Source organism: Ciona robusta, chromosome 10, assembly GCF_009617815.1.
Source record: "Ciona robusta chromosome 10, ASM961781v2".
NCBI classification, from domain to species: Eukaryota; Metazoa; Chordata; class Ascidiacea; order Phlebobranchia; family Cionidae; genus Ciona; species Ciona robusta.
In genome coordinates, this window is record NC_143244.1 from 3,828,661 (window position 1) to 3,850,849 (window position 22,189).

A 22,189-nucleotide genomic window follows, 5' to 3' on the forward strand; every position below is an offset into this window, starting at 1 on the left:
AGAAATTTGATAATTGCGATGAACTCTCTTCACGCTTATGACATTCAATCATGTGGTTGCTCTGCACAACAACAGTGTAAGTAATACCGCCAGTAACGGTTTTCCTCCATTGGCTAACGATGGCGTATCAGAAGATTTGTTTGTCGCAGAGAACGAGTTAGCACACGCGCTCGACCTTTCACGCGCCAAATCAGACTTGGCACGCAGAGCAACATAGTTGAAAGATACAGAAGATGCGAAGGGGTTGACGCTCCTGTCGCAATAGAGAATGCGAGAGAATAAGAAATCGCGAAAACGCGGCTGCTGTTGTCCGGTAAGTCACGTGACGAGACAACCAACGAGCACGTAGTGTATGTCTGTCGCTAGGTGGTGTACGCAGTGACGTCATGTAGGGCGTACCAATCGCATTCGCTTGTGCACTTCAGCACTGCGCATTTATAGCAGAAGGAAGTGATTCATTTGCGCTGATAAATTTGCTGTTCATAACAATTCTATGTAGGTGCAGGTACGTTTGTGTATGCGGGCGTCGCTCATAGCAAAGTGTCACAACAGCTGTTATATTATATAATTTTCTGCATTTGTTTACTTTGCGTTTGAGTCAAGATTCATAATATAAGTGAGATACATTTGCGTATTATTATTTATTAACAAGTTTAAAATTTTCGTATGTGCGTTATTGTTTAACGTTTTAATGTTTGTACTATATGTTTCAACAGCAATAGTTTGCTCTGAGCTTGTGTGGTGTTATTGAAGGCATTATTGCATTTTCAAGCTGTATCGAAGATTGAGTATCTTCGGGCTTCGTTCTTAATCTCCAAGGTTCCAATTGAGCACTTGTGTTCAAGCATCCCTTTCTTCACGTTTCAACGTACAAACATATCCAGCCAGGGGCACAGATGCAATAGTGCCCTTTTCGGACTGTTGTTTGCACTTCTGTTCCAGTCAGTGCGTTCTCTAGCGTCACCGTTCTGTGCGACGCGTCAGAGCTAATTTGATAGTTTTGCGTTTTATTCTTATTATTATTCACTAGTGTAACTAATGTACGGTTTTCATATTTCTGTATTTTAAGCTACCCTCTTCTCCAACACTGTGGTTTCTATCGCTGCCAAGTTATTGTATTTGCTCGCTTACTCTCCCCACCTTTAATTGTTTTATTGATATTTGTTTGGGAAGTGCAGTGTTTGTAGTTTCATCTTCCCCAGCATATGACATTTGTTTCTCATATTTTATGTTTTCCTATCATGCTATCATTCTTCTTGATACACCTTGTTTAAAATCCATTGGTTTTATTTGAGTCACCACTCAGGGTACATGTTACCGTCGCTTAACCGTGTAGGTACTATGTAATATTGGTCAAGATTGTAAAAAAAAACACTGTTGACGTTAAAAGTAGCACATGCATGAAAACAAAATCTTTTTGTACTATATTCGCCTTATTTGTGTTTTGAACATGCAATGACCGAACTGTGTTAACTGTAACCGTGTGCATTGTCAATTGTAACCAAGTAGCTAGCTACTCCAGTGTGGACTCTCTTCAAAGAAGGTACAACTTGAGATTGAACAAACACTTAAAACTTTCGTCATTCAAACTGGTCACTTGCCAGTTATTGCTGACACTTGCCACTCATTAGCACTGTGTACGTATTTGGTGCTTTATCTATATTTCACGTCAAAACAACCACAAAAGGCATATTTAAAAAATGCTGCGGTCGGAGTACCCCCCAAACATACCCATGCCAATCCCACGGATGGATTCATCCAAAGCAACGGCTATTAGGGAGCTACTAAATGAACCCGGCAACGATGTATGCGCTGATTGTGGAGCAACTTTAGCCTCCGAAAGCGCATGGGCCGTTCTTGCATATGGCATTCTCGTGTGTGACGATTGCAAACTGGTACACATAGAGCATGAGAACCACTACAATGCAACAGAATCGAATGGAAATGACAATTCTGTAAAAGGTAACGAAAATTTCACTCATTTAGCAACAATTAATTTATTACCTAAAACAAAATGGAGCTTTTGGTCTTTTGCGATATGTTTAAAATGTATAAATCTTTTAACAGCGTTTGTATAATTAATCTGTTGCAGGAATTCTGTCAACACAAATTCCTCAGCTGTGGGAGGATAAGGACATCGCTCAAATTAGAGCAAATGGAAACAAACGCACAAACATTAGGTTACTTGCCAATTCTCCTGTTTGGCAGTATAGACCGTCGGGCAACGATGGCATTAAACTTAAGGTAAGTAAAAATATGAGCATTTTTTGTTTGTTTTTATTATTTTTTGTTGATTGTCTGTCTGCTTCTCAGTTTTGTCTTATGTTGGTTGTTCCTATTTGCGTTAAACATTTTTTGGGCTTATAAAATTAATGCTGCTAAGAAACAATGCATTTAAATTATAGTGTGCATAAGTTCAAAAAATATTGGACTGTTTAAAATAAATATTTGCGAGAAAACTTGCATTTACGTAATTCATAGTGTGCTTAAGTTATTCTCCAAAAAAAATTTGGATGGTTTAAAATTAGACCTAACCCAATGTTACGTTATAGGAGTATTGGATCAAATGCAAATACAGTGGAAATGCTGGAGATGCAGCAGAAAATCCAAAGATTGCTGCCAAAAAACAATTCATTGGAATTCAATTTACCCGCCCAATGCCCAAAGGCAAGCAACAAAATATTAACTAAATCCTACAGAGCTTATAAATTCCAATAGCACGTTGTAACGTAAACTTTATTTATTTATAGCTTATTGTGATTAACATGTCATGGCATCTTAATTAGGATAATAGAATTTTTGAAGTGTCTTTTTATATTTTGTGGAGTAATACTGTTTTATAAATACAGTATGTCACTTGTGATAAGCAGCGTATTTATAGGGGATTATACAGTCTACGCTTTTCGACTCTTTTTGTTTAAATTTTGAATTATCTTATCCTGACTAATGGGTTAGTACGAGCCCCCAACCACCCCCTACAAAAATTAAAGGACTAATTTTTAAAAGAAGTAACATAAATCAGTTTTGCCCTTAACTAATATCATTTGCCCTTGGTCTGCCAGTGGCCATACCCTATCAAACATAACACTGCAGCTGTTGCATAATGCAATGGAAGTGATAATTAATAAAGTGTCTTTGGTGACTGTTGCAGGAAATTACCCATGCTGTGTTGTGTTGCAAAGCGATAAGCTTTACCTGACATCTGATGCACGTAATGAAGAGGTTCCTGTGGAATGTGTGGAGACGCTTGTCGTTAATTCAAAGAGAATTGGGCACGAGAATGGCGTGCAGCTTACCTACCGTATTAATAATGGTACGCTTAGCCTTTAGAAATATATTTTTTGGGTGACTTTTAAATACAGTATTATAATGTTTTATGAATAGTTGCCTAATTGGATATTTTTCACTGATAAAAATATCATATTATCACTGATAAAAAGATTACATACACATGTAGTAGCAATTACAATACATAAAATTCACATCACTACTAATTATTTGAATATTTCCACCCATAAGACTTGTTTGTTACTCAAATATTTTTTCTCCAGATGGTAACACGGTTGCGTTTACATATCTCCAACATGATAATATGGAGACTGTAATGGACTGGGTGAGCCTTGTGCTTTACACAAAGTACAACTTGCTAAAGAGGAAATACCCCACCATGATAGATGTAAACGTTGCCAAGATATTAAACTGTGGTAAGTTTTACCATTTTCTATGATGTTCAATATTTAGGTACTGTTGGCAATCTTTTTTCAAAAGTTTAGGTTTTGAATGTCACGTCAATTTGCGACAAGATTTTTCATAGACTTTACTGTATGGTTAAGTCCTGGTATCACAGTGTGTGAAAACTTTTTAGTATACCCTGTGACCCTTAAATTTCGGTCAAGTTAAGTAATAGTTAACCGTTGCTGATAGTATAGTATCTAGTTTTACTGCCTTTACAGTTGTACTGCTAGTTGGTTACAAGCAGCAGTAATTATAGTCTTAGAGATCATCCTTGCCTTGTTGTTGAGAGTGTTCTTGGTGGTATTGATGCCTATAAGTTTAAAAATCTGCTTTGAATTGCAAATATTTTACACTTGTTTATGGTTGCGTAGACGCATACATACAGGTAAAATTGTGACGGGATATTCTGTTTACTTGCATTTTAAAAAAAAATGGCCCTCCTAATATATATATAAATATATATATATAGCACTTTTTCCAAATATTTTCAATTCATTAAATTAGCATGCACAATCTTGAATTTTTCGCTTGAATTAAATAATACAACAATGAAATTTATACCGTAAGTGCGATCTGGTCAAATTTCTTTTGTCTGGCATTTTTTTGCCGTTTAGTTGCGGGTACTCCACTTAATTGTTAGATTTCCTTTGTTTGGGTTTGTAACAAAATAACTTAGTGTTTCTGGTCTGTGGTGTCTGGTATGCGTGGTGTGGCCTTGTGGCGTAAAATTCAATATAAACCACTGTGGAAATTATAGCCTTGGGGTGGGAAAACTTTGACAAAAATGTCAGATTTTGTTTTTATTTTGACAGACAGACTGTGCCCGCTAGTCTGTTAACTAATGCTTTACAAATGAGAAGCCAAAATAATTTGTCTTTGCCAACTTTTTCCATTGTATAATGCAGAACGTTAAATAACTGTTGATACTGATAGGCTAAAACAATGCTTTATGGTCTAGGTATGACATTGTGATGTTTGAATAAGGACAGTTTTTCGGCATATATAACTAATTGTTTGTACATTTTACCATGAGTACAACTGTACAAGTGGCATTCATCTCCTGTTCAAAGTGGTACTTTTACATTTCATTCGTTTAACTTTAATATTTTAAAAGCCGTTTGAATTTTATCATGTTAAACAAAATAAGTTCATTTATTAAACATTTAAGTCAGAAAATTAGTGGTTAAATTATGTGAATAATAATTAGTATTACTTGAATGTTCCACTTTTTGCAATGGTGAATTTCTTTACTTGTTGTGTAGGTTAAGGTTATGATGTGTTAGACTGTTTTTTTAGGGACACCAAAATTGATTATGTTATACATAAAGTTTTACATTTTATTTAAAATAAATTAAATAAACTTAAAAAAAACTGCAAACTATATCTTTGTTTTATTTAGAATAAATTTAGATTTCTGTTCAATTTTAAATTTGTTATTATTATTAAACTACAATACTATATTGAACACCTTTTTATGAAGTGGACAGTGAAAACATCAATGTTATTGTATGAGGTTTTTATTGATTGCCCTACCACAGGTATGATTAAGGAGTCATACATGCATGTTACGGGACGTGGCCTCATTTACCTGAGCTTAAGTGAAGCCAGACTCTCCTGCTTTCAGCACCACCTGGATGATAAACCCCTGTTCCAAATTGCAGTCAGTGAGGTTATGAACTTAACAGGTAATAAATGAAACAGTTGATTGCTTTCTGTTTTAATAGCTGGAGACGGATGTTTTTTGTCACGCTTGATTAGATAGTCTGCATCCAGTGGTGCAGCCAGAAAAAAATAAGAGGGGGGGGGGGTTTAATCAAAAATTTTCCTAAAAAAATTTTTTAATTTTTTTTTTGTTAAAAGAGGGGGTCGTGACCCCCAAAACCCCCCTGGCTGCGCCACTGTCCGCATCAATTAATTCTCCAAACTTAATAAGAATTATTTTTTATTCAATAACATTTTAGATATTAAACTGTGTTTTAAAAATATTCACATATATAAATGTTTTTGTCGATCGACTTTGTTATATGAATTACACTTCAAAAAAAGGCATATCTATTAAAGTTAGAGCTGTTATCATAACTTGGTAAAGCATACAGGATTATAATTAAGATGTTTATGTAATCTCCGCGCCATCTCTTTTTTCTTAAAATTGTTATTTTCTCCATACAGCAACACAGTACCTGGATGCAGTCGCTTGTTTTTTCGATATAGATGCGAGTAAAATCCAAAGCTATGCGGACTGGGTGACCGCGCTTGAACTAGTCCTCAAAACTGATAAAATCTCAGCTATGCCAGGTAAATATCTTACCCATCTATAACAGTGTTCGTTGCTCAAGTCTCTTTTTCTTGATAATACCACTAAAAGTTTGTAATTTTTAGAAATCACTTATTTTTAAATATTTTTTAATTTCTTTCATATTTTGTCTCATTTTATTTTTTTATTGACCATTTTTGTTCATTTTCTTTCTCCTCTAAAAATAATGTACAACATCATATTTACAAAATATTTTTCACAGATGACGTTCCAAAGCCATCTTTCCCATTCTCTCTGTTAAAAAAGGCTGACAAGCCCCCACCAGCGCCTGCACCAGAGAGAAATGAACCAACACCACCCATCAACCATGTTCCAAAACCAGTACCAGTCACTACAGCTCCTTCCATTCCACCAGCTCAGCTCGTCCCACCAACTCCAATAAGTGAGTCTCTGTCTAATCTTTAAATGTCCACAATGTCTAATGCAGGGTTCCACAATCCCCTTAATAAAGCTTTACTTTCAATTTATCCCCCCCCCCAAAAAAAAAACAAATAAAAAATAGTTTTACAGAGAAAAAAATAATAATTTTACATAGAAATACCTAAATAGATTTGAAACCCTAAAATCAAAATCAAAAGTTGATTTTTTACTCAAAATCACCGAAAATCAAAATTTGATTTTACATAGAAGTACCTAAATAGATTTTTGACACATAGTGTCCAACTTTTAAAACACATTTTAAGAAATTAAAATAATAATGCTTTGTTTTATGCACAGCCAACGGCGAAAAAGAAACCGACAAAAAACCAAGCAACTACGAATGCTATCCACCAATTGGACCAATGGGAGAAATGGGCAAAGTATTCAGAGGTTAGTCACTTGAAAACCTCATAACCACAGATTTAAATAATCCTTATTTAACTGGATATTAAGTGTCATTAGTTGCAGCTCTTGAAATAACAGCCTATTGATATCACTACTCAGCACAGGTGTTCAGTTAGACATTACAGCTCAGTTGTATCTAAAGTCTTTATCTTTGTAGAAATACAAAACTATTGATGGGGTGAAATAAAATGGTATCACTACTTTATAAAATATAAAATTTTACCTTTAAAAATTGTTGCTTGTAATAGGAATTACTTTCATTGCAGAGTGGCAACCATTTTTTTGCCTTTGTAGATCTAAACTGGTTATATAGCTCTTTTTATTATTGTGACACACATCTGTTCAACTATTTTTCAGGCGAATTGCCACCGGAAGCAATAAAGCCACCACCATCGAAGAATGACGTAGCTCGAATTGGTGTGTTTGGTGAATATGTACCCGGGCATCCTCTGCCCACCGTTACGCAGCTGCAGCCAATCAAAGGTGATTTATTGTTTTGTTTCTGGCTGTTCAACTGGCAGACATTTCCTAACCAATTCTCTTGTCTGCTGGGCTATGGATTTTACACACAGTTTCTGTGCAACACATCTTGAAAGTTACTAGAACATATGTAATTATAAATTAATTTCCATTAATACTGCTAGCATTTAGACTTTACAAACAGTTTCTGTGCAACACATCTTAAGAGTTACCAGAACAGCAGGACATATGTAATTATAAATTAATTTCCATAAATACTGTTAACGTTTAGGTTTTACACACAGTTTCTGTGCAACACATCTTGAAAATTACTAGAACATGTGTAATTATAAATAAAATACTGCTAGTGTTTGAGTCAGTACCAGAGTTCCTGTTCCTTTTAGCAGCATAACTATTTTAAACTGAGTTCTTATGTACTTAACACTAATCAAATACGGCATCACTATGTACATTGTGACCCAACAAAAACTCTTATGTTTGCATGGAGACAAAAACCAAATTAGGGACAGAGTGTACAGTCTGTTTGCTGTGTTATTAAATTTTGTAGTTTGGCAATGATTACCACATTGCATTTAAAGCAGTGGTTCTTAAACTTTTTTGTATGCTTTACCCTTTTAACAAAGATGATTATTAGATTTACCCCCAATATGTAACATGGCGCCCATGCTCATTTATTGAAAGGCGAAAACAACTACTTACTAGACATTAAAGAAATCAATACGCTCCGAGGCTAGCTTTGGATTAGCAGTTAATGTAAACTAAATAGTAAGCTACAATAACTACAACTGGCACAATTTTTCTGTATTGCCAACTGATGTGGATTTTGATTGGTTGCTTATTTACCCTTTAAATACCAGAAACTTGCCCTCAGGGGTAAATTTACCCCAGTTTAATAAATGCTGTTTTAGAACATACTCTGTAAACTCTAGAATAGTAAGCTATGATAACTACAATTCGCACAACTTTTCTGTCCTGTCTGCTGTTGTGGATTTTGATTGGTAGCTCATTTACCCTCTAAATATGAGGAACTTACCCCCAAATTTACCCCAGTTTAATAAACACTGTTTTAGAGCATACAGTCAAACACTAAACACACTTTTATACATTGTTTTTTCCAGTCGACTCTTTTGGAGATCTTGCCAACCCAGCCCTCACCTCCTACCCCACCACACTCAACACAGCTGTTGCAAGTGGGATCATAAACCCAGGTTTAACAAAGGAGCCTTCATGCTACCCACCCATTGGTGGCCCTGCCCAAGCAATGAAACTTAGATATGCAGAACTATCTGCTGCTATGCAAGCACAGTTTGTCAGAGGTATGTAAAAAATGTATAGCACATGTGTATTGCCATAACAGCCCAAAGTTTGTTAATTTTTGACATGTATGCTTGTAGTAGTAAAAGTATATTAGAATTATTGTTCATTTTGTCGCACAAAACAGCTTATAGCTGAAGTTTGGTATTTTTTGACATGTATGCTAGTTGTAGTATAAGTATATTAGAATTAATTGATTTTTTTTCACACAAAACGGCTTATAGCAGTTGTTTTTTATTTTTTAACATGTATACTAGTAGGAGTGCTGTAGTAGACTAGTAGTATAAGCATACCAGAATTATTGTTGATTTTGTCACACAGTATAACATTCAGTTTGCACTATTAAAAAATAGCGTGGGCGGCATAGCATCAGCTGTTGTAATATCTTATATGTAGTGACAACGTTGTGTATTATGTTGTGCAAGTATTACAAGGTTAGGGGTTAATAAGACCATCATGTGCTGTGGTTGCACCACTCTATATTTTCTAGTAATGCCGCCTATACGATCTACTGTATATTTTGTAGGTTTTGTATGAAATTTAGTTGTGTTTACCTGTCAAAAGCTGTTGATTTGTACGTAGAGTAGATGTACAGGAAATACAGAATTTCCTGTGAACAAATAGTCTGTTATGCATGTTTCAGTTTGTTTTTTTGTAGGTGTATTTTAAATGCAAAGAGTGCGTGTTATAGCTTTTGTTCCTATTTGTTGTTCAATACCAATTACAGTAGGCAAATGGGGTAATCAGTAAGCTTATGGGTAATAGGGTAATACTTATGGGTTAACTGTGGCCTAAATCAAATATCCCAAGAGGTTGCTAATAATTGAACCTCATCCATGACCATATATATATATATATATATATATGGTAGGATGGGGGAAGATGGGACACCTTTTCAATCTATTTTCTCCTCCAATTTAGTAGTAAACAAACATTCAACGATTTTTTATAAATCTTTATCCTCACGGCTCCCATAGATCGTTGTTAATTGTTTAAAACACGATCAGGATATTTGGTTATTATGTGTGAAAGGTGTCCCATCTTCTCCCACCCTACTATATATATATAAATATATGTATAATATAGTAGAACACTGTTATTCTGTGTATATTATTTGTTATATTATTAAACCAGTGCGGTAGAGATAACAATATATATACAACATAAAAGTTAAACGCTTGTCCTATAATTTCCATGTATGAGACTAAAAATAGAAACACAACAATTCTGTTTTATGATGAAAAAATGCAGCTGTTTTTATTCAAAACCCCTATTCAACGTAAACTGTGTATTTTCGAAAACAACACCTATGTGACTGACATGGTAACGATGAAGTAGACAATACATTGACTTAAACAATATACAGCGTAACTTCCGGTGCACTCAAAACCATTGTTTCACCTCAATGTGCTGTTGACTTCTCACAATCAAAGCCCAACTGTTGGTTCCTGCTATAAGCCTTTGGGCCCAAAGGATTTTTGTTTGATGTGATTGTGATATGACATGTGTTTGCAGAGTTATCTTGTATTAGCGTATGTTTAATCTCCTATTGATTTAAATTCTCTATGTGTACGGTAAAGTTATCAGTATAAAGAACAAGAAAAAGAGCTAAAGAACATGTTATATAGCCATTTTACTCACATTAAAGATAACACACTTGTACAATTTGTAAGATTGTTTGACTTATTAGTGTCAATAAACACAAGTTTACATGAAAACTCAGTGAAACTAGCGAACATATTAAATTTGATGTTTTAATTACACCAACATTCTTTTTGCCTATATGCAAAGCAAAACACAGCTTTATTAATACTAAACAGTGTTTTAATGAAAGCAGCAATCACTGCCCTTGCTGTCTGACACAGAAAAAAAGTAATTTCAGTAATTGCCCTCAGTTGCCCCCAGGGCAATGCGAGAGGCTGCAACTGCTAGCTTATTAGTCACTCCACGCTGCACCCTATGTTGCTGTATGGTTGCATGAAAGTACTTGATGTTGCTTAAATAAAAGAATAAACTTCTATCTATTTTTTGAATAAGCTAGTCTCTCTCTCTCTATTTTGAAATTTTGTCATTATTTCACCATACCCAAATAAATAGACGTGACACCTAAGTGGCATAATACAATGCTAGTTGGAACTTAAAATTTTTCGTTTATTCACAATTCCAATTACATAAAAGTAAAGTAGGAAGTTAAATATAGTTTATTTCAATGGATTGCATTAAAGTTTGCTACTCACAGTCTGTTCAACTGTTAAGAACTTTTAGGTATTTTAATTAAAAGCTGTTGAATGAGTGTTTTTATATATAACATCAAACACAATGACAGTTTCTTATTATTTTACACATAGAAGCGATTTTAACTTCCTAAACTGTAGTATTTGTTGGATTTATTTAAGGTTTTTGTTATGGTTTTTGATACTTCGTGTCTACTTTGATGTGAGTTTTATGTTATTGTTCTAACTGACTCTACTCTAATTAAATAGAACTTTTCTATAGGTAACTTTCGGAGTTGGTTTAACATTTTTTCCCATATGTTTAGTTCAAGGTGGTTTAGGTCCTCAATATGTAAGTTTGGGAGTTTGTTTAACATTTTTTCCCATACTTTTTAGTTCAGGGTGGTTCAAGTCCATAATATGTTGTATATATATATCTTTTTATCAATTTTGTATACATTGCGTAGTGCTTTTTTAAAAACGTTGTACAGTTTTGATAAATTTGTACTCCGCCTGAGACCTTTAGATACTAAATTTTATAAGTTAGGGAATTGCTTTGTTTCCACTTCCAGTAGTATGACATGTTGGTGTTGGTATGTGTTTCCCATTGTGTTTAAATGAACAGTTGGCTCAGGTGCCAGACTTGATGTGGCAAGGCGGCAGGCCTATCTACCCTCAAGCTGAAATGTTTTGCTTTAATCAGTAAACAATTGTAAGAAAAAAGGATATTTGAATTTTACATCTAATAATTCCCCCACTGTATTTATAAAAGCTTGGTATATATGTATGTATATATACTTGTAAAAGATTAAATATGTTCATTACTCAGTACTCACTACCATTCAGTTATTTATATTCTATTTCTTAGTAACCCTACACTGTTTTTCTCAGCATAAAGTTTAACATCCTTTAATTTACTGACAGAGCAAGAATTGGAAGAGCTGAGAAACGGAAATCTCCTTTACCGGACATCCAGTATGGCACAAAAACAGGCGGTAAGCACAACAAAGTCAATACTAACCCAGCATGGCTACATTGAAAGTGATGATTATGCATTTTCAAATGTTCCCCCCAAATTTGCACTTATGCCCCGTCTAAACAAACCCCACCAAAACCCCATTAAAATGCATTAAGTAAATATTTTCTACAGCTATTTGATCAGTCACGTCTCCAGAGCAACCCAGCTTTTGCGCGAGGCTACAGTGAAAGCGATGCTTCTGCATTCGCAACCATGCCCCCTCCAAATTGTAAGCTCATAAAATAAAAGTATTGATTTTTTGTTCACTTCACTTGTTTTTATTATGAAACATAAACCATACGGACTGATGCTATCGATTAAAGTAAGTTTGAAAGCTACAAGCTAGACATGTAAATTGCTTTCATTTGTAATACAAATTGTATTTTAACTTTTATTTTTAATATTGGAATATCTGCTTTAATGACTGAAAAAATGTATTTGCTGAAAAAAAAACAGTGTTTGATTTAAAAAAAAAGAATGTTATTTTTGTTTAAAAGCTGTGAGATCGACATAAAATTTTGTATTAAATATATGTTAACACTGAGTGACAGTTTTATTACCAGAATTACATTAATTAACTTATTTGTATACAGTCCAAGGCTGGGGAGACAATGGTGCAGATAATTTGCTGACAATGCCATGGAAACAGACAGTTAATGGTTTTGAACCTTCACGTGGATTCAATGCATCTTCTACAGCATATCCTGACCGTCTTGCATGGAATGCAGCAAAACTGCAAGGTATTTTGGTCTACCCATTTATTTCCTTTAAACCAGCGGTTTTCAAACTGTTCTAAAAAATTTGCCTGTTGGTCCTGCAATTATTTAATACTTTGCGGCCAAATAAAAATAAGAAATGCTATAGGAAATATATAAAAACCATGTTGACATCACTTTACCATTAAACTTGTTCCATCTCCAGCTGCTGCTTTAGAGAGAAAGCTTCCAACGCAAGATAACAAGAACTTGGCCGGCTTCGGAACTTGGGGTTCTCGACCACAATCTGGTGAACCCGTGTCTACAGCTATCAGTCGTGCTCCTTCAGGCTGGGGAAGCAATTTACCAACAGGTAAGCTAGAAAAAATCTTGGTGTGGTCATACGGAACTTGCCATAGTGCTACTGTTATTCTATGTATTTTAGCTGTGAAATTAACAAAAAAAGTAAAAAAAACATTTAAAAAATGTGAAATTTACAGTTACAAAATGATATGTAATATATATGAAACATGGTGTATGATATATTACAGGAAGCATGGGGCACTGGGGAAGTAAATCGTCAACCAACCCCCTCGACACTTTTTCACTGAGCCGTGACGGCCGTTCAGCCCCGCCGGGGATTTCCCGCGAGTTCAGCAACCCCGGGTCTGTGTCCCGTGGGTTCATGAACTCCAAACTTCCGTCTCGTTCTGACTCAACCTCCACATCGCCTCCCGGTGTTAGCAGTCACCATCAAATTATCATCGAAAATCTTCTTCGTCAATGGAAGTCGGCAGAACAACGACTGCTCGGTCTCATCCACAATGAATATGTTCCGGCATCGGACATGTCTCCTGCAGGTACTGGCTAAATATAGGATGGTATTGGCTAAATATGGGGTTGGATTGGTTAAATATGTGTTGGTATTGGCTAAATATTACCCTTTTTGCATGGTAAAAAGTTAATGCGAATAGCGATTCGCATTAACTCGTCATATGTTAACTCGCTAACCGCGATATTTTGCATGGTCATTGTTTTATGCGCGTATCAACTTGAGTTTTTTTTTTAGTGCAATATTGTTAAATCTAGTTTATAAAAAAAGTTTTGATACTTTATGGTGCTATTACCAACTAAAAACTGTAAGAATATTACCCGAAAAAGACTAGGCTCTTAAAAAAGTGAAACTGTACTTTCACTATACTTTTCTTTACTCGCTAATGTAAGTAACAACCAACCTCCTACAGCAGATGACACGCTTATGACGTTATGCGTGTTAACTTTGTTTTTGCGAGTGAATATGCAAGTACTTACGCGCATAAAAGTGACCATGCAAAAAGACTATATGTGTTAGTATTGGCTAAATATGGGATGGTATTGGCTTTTGTGCTTGTTTATGACTTTCGGTAAACATTGCCAATAGGTGAAGTTGCCATTTGTAACATTATAAAATGTGGTGAGATTCTTAAGTAAAAGCTATAGCTTATATTTTTTATATATATATATATCAAATAATTGTTATTAAAGTTCTTGTTATGGTGTTTTGCCAATGGATGAGGTTGCCGTTTGTAACATTATAGAACGTGGTAGAATTCTTGTAAAGTCAAACCTATAGCCTATATTTACCAAATGCATTGTTATTAATGCTCTTGTTATGTTTTTTGAATAAAATGCCTTTTTTTCACAGGGTTGGATAAGGATAGTGCAGAGCACGCATACACATGTGTGTCCGAACTCTTCGAGTTACTATGGAAACAGAGGTACGATCTTGCTCTTTCGTTCCTCCGAGGCTTCCGGGAGGTCTTTGCGAACTCCGTGCATCCAGAGATCAGGAACCTTTTCATTGGTGAGAAAATTATGAACATTTTTCTATTGTGTTTGTGGTAAAAAATAAAGTTTTAATTAATTTTTACAGACTACCTGAGTCTCAAAAATGTTTTCGATATTGCACACAACAGATTGACGTAACATAGTCTGTTGTTTCGTGTATTATTGTTTAACAATGCCAAAAAAATGGCAGTTGCTTTTTAGTGTTAACGAGTCTTTTCAGTTGAACGTATATTTATAATAAAACTTGTTAAGGTATAGCTGGGCAATCTGTATTATAGGCGGCACAAATTGAAAGGCCTATAAATCTAGTAGTGGACACCGTGTTTAATTAAACTATTATGTATTTTCCCATAGGAGTTGGTGAGCTTGACACAATGAAACAGATCTTCCTCCAGCAAGGAAAAGAGAAATTCCTCTCCGCATCAACTGGAGGACCAGTGACATGGAAGCAGCCTACACCACCACCATCACAAATTGATCAAAGCTGGCCAGCTCCAGGTAAGAATTTTCTGTAAAAATGGCGTATAAAATGCTTAAAGTTATAGGCTAACTCTGCCTCTGGCCTGTATCTTGAGATCCTTGGTTACGCTCAAAAGAGCCTGACAGATGTAGAATAGAATGTATAACGTTTATTTTGTTTAATAACTATCGAAATCTTTGTAAATTAGTTTGAAGTAACCTTTTTGTTCTGGGTAATACATTGTACATATACTACATTCATTTAGTTATAAACCATTTGATTTCAAATAGCCATAGCAACACCATACTGCTGGTACATGAATATCTACTACAGAACCACTTTGACACAGTAGATTGAGTAGAATATAATTTCAAAATAAGTTTGTTGGTAAAATAAAGGAAATAAAATATTTGTTTATAATTTTTTGAACGTTTTCCACAATGAACCAACTCCACAATTTTACCCAGCGTCCTTGCCCACGATTCCTGCCCGGGAATCCCCCACAGAATTTTCACCCTGGAGCCCCTTCTCACCCACTACAGACGCCTCGTCCTTGTGGAGCGGCTCCAACGCCCCGAGTGTCACTAGCAACCGAACCTCATCAATAAGCTCAGACCCATGGAGCTCAAACAACTCAATGTTTTCCAGCACCACAAGTAGGTAGTCTGAAGCCTGAGAGAGTCTTATATCTGTCGAGTACCATTAAAATGGATTGTTCGTGCAGAAGGCTTGTTTCCTGCAATCACTTCTGCCTGAAAACCCTTCACAGTGTTTTAAAGCCCGTGTAGCAGTAAAACATTGGGTATAAATCTTTCGTTATAAACGTTCTGTATACGCGTCACACTCGCGTCGAAAAACGTGCATGAAACCACCATTCGCTTGTAAATCTCTCGGTGCTGTTTTAACAATTTAATGGGAACTGTATTTTATAACAATGCATCTTACAACGCCAGCTTTAAAGAACAATATAATGGTGTTTATTTACCCGATATTTTTAGACTGCGTACTTAACAGTTAAAACACGAATTAAGCAATATGATTCGATATCAACAGGTACAGTGACAGGTTCCTCGTTTAACCGTGCTCCATCCAGACCTGTGTCGCATGCCCGATCCAGTTACGGCGAGAATTCGCCAACAGAAGGTTCGTTCGGTTCAAAGAACTCCTCCAAGTAAGCTGTTGTTCAATTGCTTCATACAGCTACGCAAAAATCGATAGGAAAAGATTTGTTAAGAGGAAGCTATGGCGCCCTCGACCTCAATTCAAAACAATAGGGAACGATTAACGATTGAAACGCTTTCTTTTTTAGCTCGACATCGCCGCGGGTGATCACTCCCCCAACGGGCTTCGACCCCATTATGAACTCTACGTCGTTGGCGGGAATCGAATCGACGCTCAAGAATATATTTCGTAAGTAAATATTATTTTAAAGCATCTGTTAGGCATGTAGGATAAATTGTTAACGCTAGATAAGTGTAACTGCGTCAGTATGACGATGTAATTAACACTAAACGGGTAGGAAATGACTCAATACGGCTACCTCGCTGTTGCAGTTAATTCGAGCGACTAAAGCCGCCAAGCAACAAAGATGGCGCCTCATTTCCCACAGTTCATCAGACGCGAAGTGACGTCAAAGCTGGTATCTCTCGTTTTCGTTCATGCCTTTTTCCTTTTTATGTGCTGTAGGCCAAACTGTGTTGCAGTGTTTTCTCGTTTAGTTTCTCATCCAAAGTAGCACTCTGATACCGACTTGTGGCGGACAGACTGGCATTTAACGCCGAAGCTCGCCTGCGTGCCGCTTTTACTGGCACCAAACAGTCTTAAACTTTAATAACTCAAGTTCGCCAATTCAAGTTTTTCTTTAATCTCATTATACACCACAGTTCCGTTCAATTTTCGATGTATAACCACCGTGCACTGCTTAACGTCTAGGTTGCATGTAACCCCTGTTTTTCGAGGGTCTTCATTTTTTCTAAACCAGAGCGACCATGTCTTACATTTTGCACATCTCCCAAGCGCGTGTGCCAGCCTACAAGGATGCACGCAGTGACTTGTCGAAAAATTCCGCTGCCGCGTTACCTAAACAAAAGCCGGTTCTCCGGTGTCAAAAATTACACACGGTCCATCCGTCGCGTACAAACGTAACCAGAACGCGTCGTTCCTTTTGTTTAAAAACATTCCAGAACCTTTTCTAACGCGTCGCTCTTCCAGCTGTGAGAACCTTACACGTTTAACATAAAGTGCAAAAAAGTTTCGCTCGCCCCTTTTTCGAGCCACCGATAGATCAAGCCATTTGTATAACCGGTTCCTCGTGTTTTCCCTAGCCTACCTGCGCAAAGAGCAATTGTTTCCCCGTGTGCTATATATCCGCGTGTCGTTTCCACCGTGTTCCTTGCCACGTATATCTCGCTTCTTCCCGCCCGTGCATTTGCTGCGTGTTGCAAGTCTATATCGCTGATATGCAACAACGTTTGAGAAAGTATTTCCCTCCCGCCAGCCCCTTTAGGCTTACGGAGCAGGGTCGTAAAAGTTCGTGTTACATTAACCCCTTCGCCTTTCTCACCACGGGATTATTATTATAACACTCGCACACACACACCATGGATTCGTCAACAAACAGGGTACTTCTTTTTGTATTTGTAACTTCACCTCTAGGTATTCGTATCCCGACAGCGGGCATCTGCCGTTTATTCAGTTAACATTTGTGGTGGCTAAAACATGAAGTATTATCAGTAGAGTAGCGACCTTTATCCATAATGACCAATCTCCAGTGGTGCTAGCTCTGTCTTGTTAACGGAATGTACTTTGTATGATTTTTGATTCCCCGCTTTTTTCTCCATTTACCTGTGACGTCGTATAGTTATATACATCTATAGTCAGCAGTCGAGGGCTTTTGTTAGGAGATAGAATTCAGGCATTTTACCATAACAATCACTTTTTACAACGCTTAACTACATCACAAATATACAACCGTGCAATCCGAATCACGCCATTGAGAATTGCTGTAGTAACTCGTGCGTTTGCCACGCGTTGCCCTTATGATCAAACACACATGGAACTTCTGACAAAAAAAATAAAAACAAAAAAAAAATCCGTCAACGTTAGTGCTGAATTACTGCCAACGACTTCGCTCGCGCACCGGCTCCCAAACTCCGCGTTCCTAAAACGCCTTACGGTTCCTAAAATTGATAGAATGTTCTAACTCGCTATGCAAGTTACAAATCAATTGCAATTGCCGCATGTTTCGCGTGTGACTCAGAAACGCAACGGCTCGGCCGTCGGCGGAGCATAAACGATTACACCGCTTCACGCTTACCTGTCGAAATTGTTTTCGGACTTCGCTTGCACAACACACGTGCGTAATTCTTGTTCCTATTTCAGCCTCGAAACGTGAGAGATTATTTGTGTACCGGCAATAAAATAATACGGCGCGCAAACGTTAAAAATAACAACACCAATTGCGCTCCGCATAACTCCCGAACCTTTCCGTCCCTTAGGTGTTTGATAATTCCAATTGAACTGGCTTAGCCCATTTTATACATTTGTTTAAGGTGTTATATAATCTTGAAAACCGTAGATAAACCCGCATATATACCAAGCAATGCCCTGAGCCGACCCCCTGCGAACCGCCTCGACCTTTAGAGCAACGAAGCGCCGATCAATAATTCATTTTCCCTAGATAGGTTCAATTAAGGAAGCAACGCAGTGCGACGGTGCGCCTGATTTAGGCTTAATATTGTGCAATAACCGCTCCGCGCAGTCGCACTGTCCCCTATAACAGTACCTTCGTGTCTCGGAGCCGTCGGGCCGACAGTCGCCGTTTTCAAAGGCTGCGGTCCCGACCCAAAACATTGTGTTGAATGTGCCTTAAAATCTCAAAAAAAATCCCAAAAAAATGCATTAAGTGAATACTCAACTGTGAACCCGCGTATATTTTTTTCGAATCCCCCGTGCTGTTAATCTGTCGCGTTACTGTTGCTGTCTGACAACTAATCCTAAACTTTCTATATCTCATACACTATTCTGTGCAGCCGTGTTTGGGTAGCAAGCATCTCTATTAAAACAACGTGTGCCTTTATCTGTCGCCCATTGTAAGCATTCGATTTGTGTTCCCAGGCCGCCACACAACCACATACACACATACAGTATCGCTCTCGCTACGGTACACCAGTCTGACCCCGCCCCTATTTTGTATAACGATGTAGATCTCGAAAAAAAGGCTCATCCGGCCGTTTCCGGCGACAGGCCCACAGCAGGTTCCACACCCGGTGCATGTAGCGAGCCGTGAGATCACTGTCCCCTATTTTGTACGCTTGATGTCCACGATTTTTCGCCCTTACCTACTACTATACAAATCTGCGATTCGTTGGCGTCATCTCGCGTTTCGCCGAGATTGAAACCGTTCGGTCCCGCAAAATGTCGATATATGCTAGCCGTTCGCGTGACAATCGCAAGTTTCTTTTAAAAGATCAAATCCCCATTCATATTCCTATGTTTAAGGCCTTTATCAAATGCTTTACCCAGGAGGTAAACTTCCTGACCCAAAATGTCCAGTTTGCACCAAGTTTCTATAGACCCCCCCAACCCGACACTCATATAATAAAAAAGGGTAGACACCTCTAGCGTTAAATTCACATTTTTACGAAGTATTGTCATTTATTCCGCCGCGCGAGCTCTGAAGCCATCGGTTTGCGACTGTCGTATCCCCTGAAATAATTTCCAGTGTCTTCATCCTGTTAACGAGATTATCTATACCATATTATCTGTTTTATCCCCAAACGAACGTACATTTCAAACAGCTGAGCCAAATTGCCTTCTAGTTTATTGCGTTCTTGTCTAGCAATCGTCGTTCTTTCTGATATTGCATCATCTTTGCCATTTCGAATCACTGTTAAATTTAAGGTGTTCAATTTCGTGCGCAATGCGTGCACACCCACCCCCCCTGAACCGCTGCTGTCTCAAAAATATGCGCGGGACGTTTCATTATCCCGGAGTCGGGGATCCACGTTCGCCCCCAGCCACCCGCGCGATAGGCGCCTTCCTGTTCGTGTTTACCGTCTTAGTTACGTACTGTATTGCCGCGCCGCTACCGCACCAAAAAGATAACACAAAAAGTTAAAAACGCCGGAAAAGCGGCGCGGCGCGTTGTGCAATCGCATCGTATCTTTTTTCGCCCGTGCGCTTTGTCGAAAAGGAACAATCAGTGATTTTATCCCGCGGTCCTACCCACCCGCAACCTGTGCTTCCGATTGTGAAAAGCGGGCCATTTCCCCGAACTCGCTCCCCGAGTGCCAAACAGTCTATGCACATTTATGTCGTGTGCGTTCACACCTGTGCATTAACAGTATATATATTGACCCGCATAACTGAAACCGAACAAGGACAAACCCGCCTCCCACCACAAATTAAAACTTTCAACACAAAACACGAAAAAAAATTACACCCCAATTTCTGTAGCCTCAAATCCCAAACAGTTTTCTGTCCCGGTACACCAGCACTTCGACCTCCGCACATTCTGTCCTTTCCCACAACACAGTAGCTACTGCCACGGCCCAGACCCGTACAGCAGCGACCCTATGTTACACACCTATTCAAAGGTATCTTCATTCAACCCTGTGCACCCATCACTCATATACCGATAATTGCTTAGTTCTTCAAGAAGCGTCGACCTTTTGTCATTCAGGTGTCTGAAACGTTGTATTTTAACGCCCTTGCAGCAACGACCCCACTGTTGCCGCACCCCTAAACCGCTCTTTCCCGCAGTGTTGTTGTTCAATGTGTACAAGGCTGTATTTTTTTATACTGTTGGACGTAGTACCCAGCGACCAAAAGTGAACTGCAAGCACCGTCACCATTCGCATGTTTTTACCCGTGTATGTCCCATCTACATATCCGAAGCTCAACCGTATATACGCGAATTGCAGCGCCAGCCCTTTTTTACCTACCTTATAAACGACAGCCTTCGGACATTCATTCTTCAAGCGCAGAAGTGATCACAGCAGATACTCGGACCACCGTGCAGTGAGCGCTCACTTTCGCTGTTAGTCGGTAGCGCAAAAGTAACTTTACAACTTCTATAGTCTTGCCGTGAAACACGCGCATACACACGCGTTAATTCCATAGCGTGTGGACGTTTACACACCCGACCCCCCCAAGCGTCACCATAGTCCCATTTACCCGACCCGTGGCCCGTACTTAGCTTAGTTCTCCCGAGGCAGTATTTTATTCTTTTCCTGCTTTTAGCACTGTTGAATACGCTCGTGTTACTTTCGTTGTGTCCGTTACTAACGCCCGATTTTTACTAGCGTGCTTCGTATGTTTCCCGACATGATGTATGTCACTCGTGCATTCGTCCGCTGATCTATATAAGCTGGCCCAGCGTATTTAGTTTCCACGTTTCCAATGCAAATTGTCGTTTTCCATCTCTCGCTGTACATACCATTCGAAAAAAAAACAAACAAAAAAATAATCGACTCTTTAGTTATACACCAGTGTTGGTAATAATGCTTTGTTTTTACCGCTATGCATCCTACGGCGGTCGTAAACGTCAAGACATAACCATCCGAAGCCGCCACACCTTGACCATGCAGTCAGTCGCGACGTAAATCCAAACCAAACTCGATATTCCACTTATCTTACGCTACCACCACAAACGGTCCAAACTTCACACGTCTGGTAATTTCGTCTTCAATTTTAACTCCCTATAAAAAGATTTCGACTTACCTTTAAAAAAACTCGCGTATTTTAAATTTAAAAAACGATCAAAATCCGATATTTTAAAATAATGATACAATTAATCCCTAAGACAATATTCACCCATTTTTATCGGTTCCATAAAAAAAACACTCGATTGCGCAATCTCCGTCTTATGCACCAACACCCATAGTTTCAGTGCCGCATACAGCATTCTGCACCCTGTCGTACGACCGGTGTCCATTTTTCGCTCGTGCCCTATAAAGACCCCATGCAGTTCCCATTTCAATAATAATAGTAGAAACATTTTCCTTTAGCATTGAATAGTTAACAGTATATATCGTATTTTGTTTGTACTTCAGTAAACATTGTGTTCCGATGTTATCTTCATTCTCTGGTAATCGCCTCGAAAGCCGTTTTGGATTAATTTGTACATTCAACCCAAATTGCAATCACCTGTGTTTTTTGTGCTTCAAACCGAATGACGTGGCTGTAATGTACAGTGTGTATTTTCTCGCATGTAGCGGTTGTGTTTAGTAGTTTGCCCCAAATAAAATTGTACAGTTCAAAATGTGTCCATTCCTTGTTCGATGTACTTTTCAGACCAATGTACAA

General features: G+C 37.9%; 1 protein-coding gene across 1 annotated transcript; it reads left to right on the forward strand.

The window, feature by feature from the left end:
* Window positions 1-707: 707 nt before the first annotated feature.
* On the forward strand, window positions 708-22,145 carry LOC149729643 (uncharacterized). Its single transcript, XM_089886067.1, has 22 exons — window positions 708-1,962; window positions 2,093-2,244; window positions 2,553-2,667; window positions 3,152-3,313; window positions 3,552-3,704; window positions 5,274-5,420; window positions 5,905-6,030; window positions 6,252-6,431; window positions 6,767-6,859; window positions 7,232-7,357; window positions 8,473-8,670; window positions 11,806-11,876; window positions 12,032-12,128; window positions 12,493-12,639; window positions 12,821-12,967; window positions 13,146-13,454; window positions 14,279-14,437; window positions 14,776-14,919; window positions 15,349-15,537; window positions 15,935-16,052; window positions 16,191-16,291; window positions 16,435-22,145. The coding sequence occupies exons 1-22, from the start codon at window positions 1,701-1,703 to the stop codon at window positions 16,449-16,451; spliced, it is 3,213 nt and encodes a 1,070-aa protein (XP_089742193.1). The 5' UTR covers window positions 708-1,700; the 3' UTR covers window positions 16,452-22,145.
* Window positions 22,146-22,189: the final 44 nt, after the last annotated feature.

Excerpts from the sequence above, each read along its gene's own strand:
- LOC149729643 (XM_089886067.1), top strand. The coding sequence starts at position 1,701 with ATGCTGCGGTCGGAGTACCCCCCAAACATACCCATGCCAATCCCACGG. Across the intron at positions 8,671-11,805 it reads GCAAGCACAGTTTGTCAGAG|AGCAAGAATTGGAAGAGCTG; the intron begins GTATGTAAAAAA and ends ATTTACTGACAG. Across the intron at positions 14,438-14,775 it reads GATCAGGAACCTTTTCATTG|GAGTTGGTGAGCTTGACACA; the intron begins GTGAGAAAATTA and ends ATTTTCCCATAG.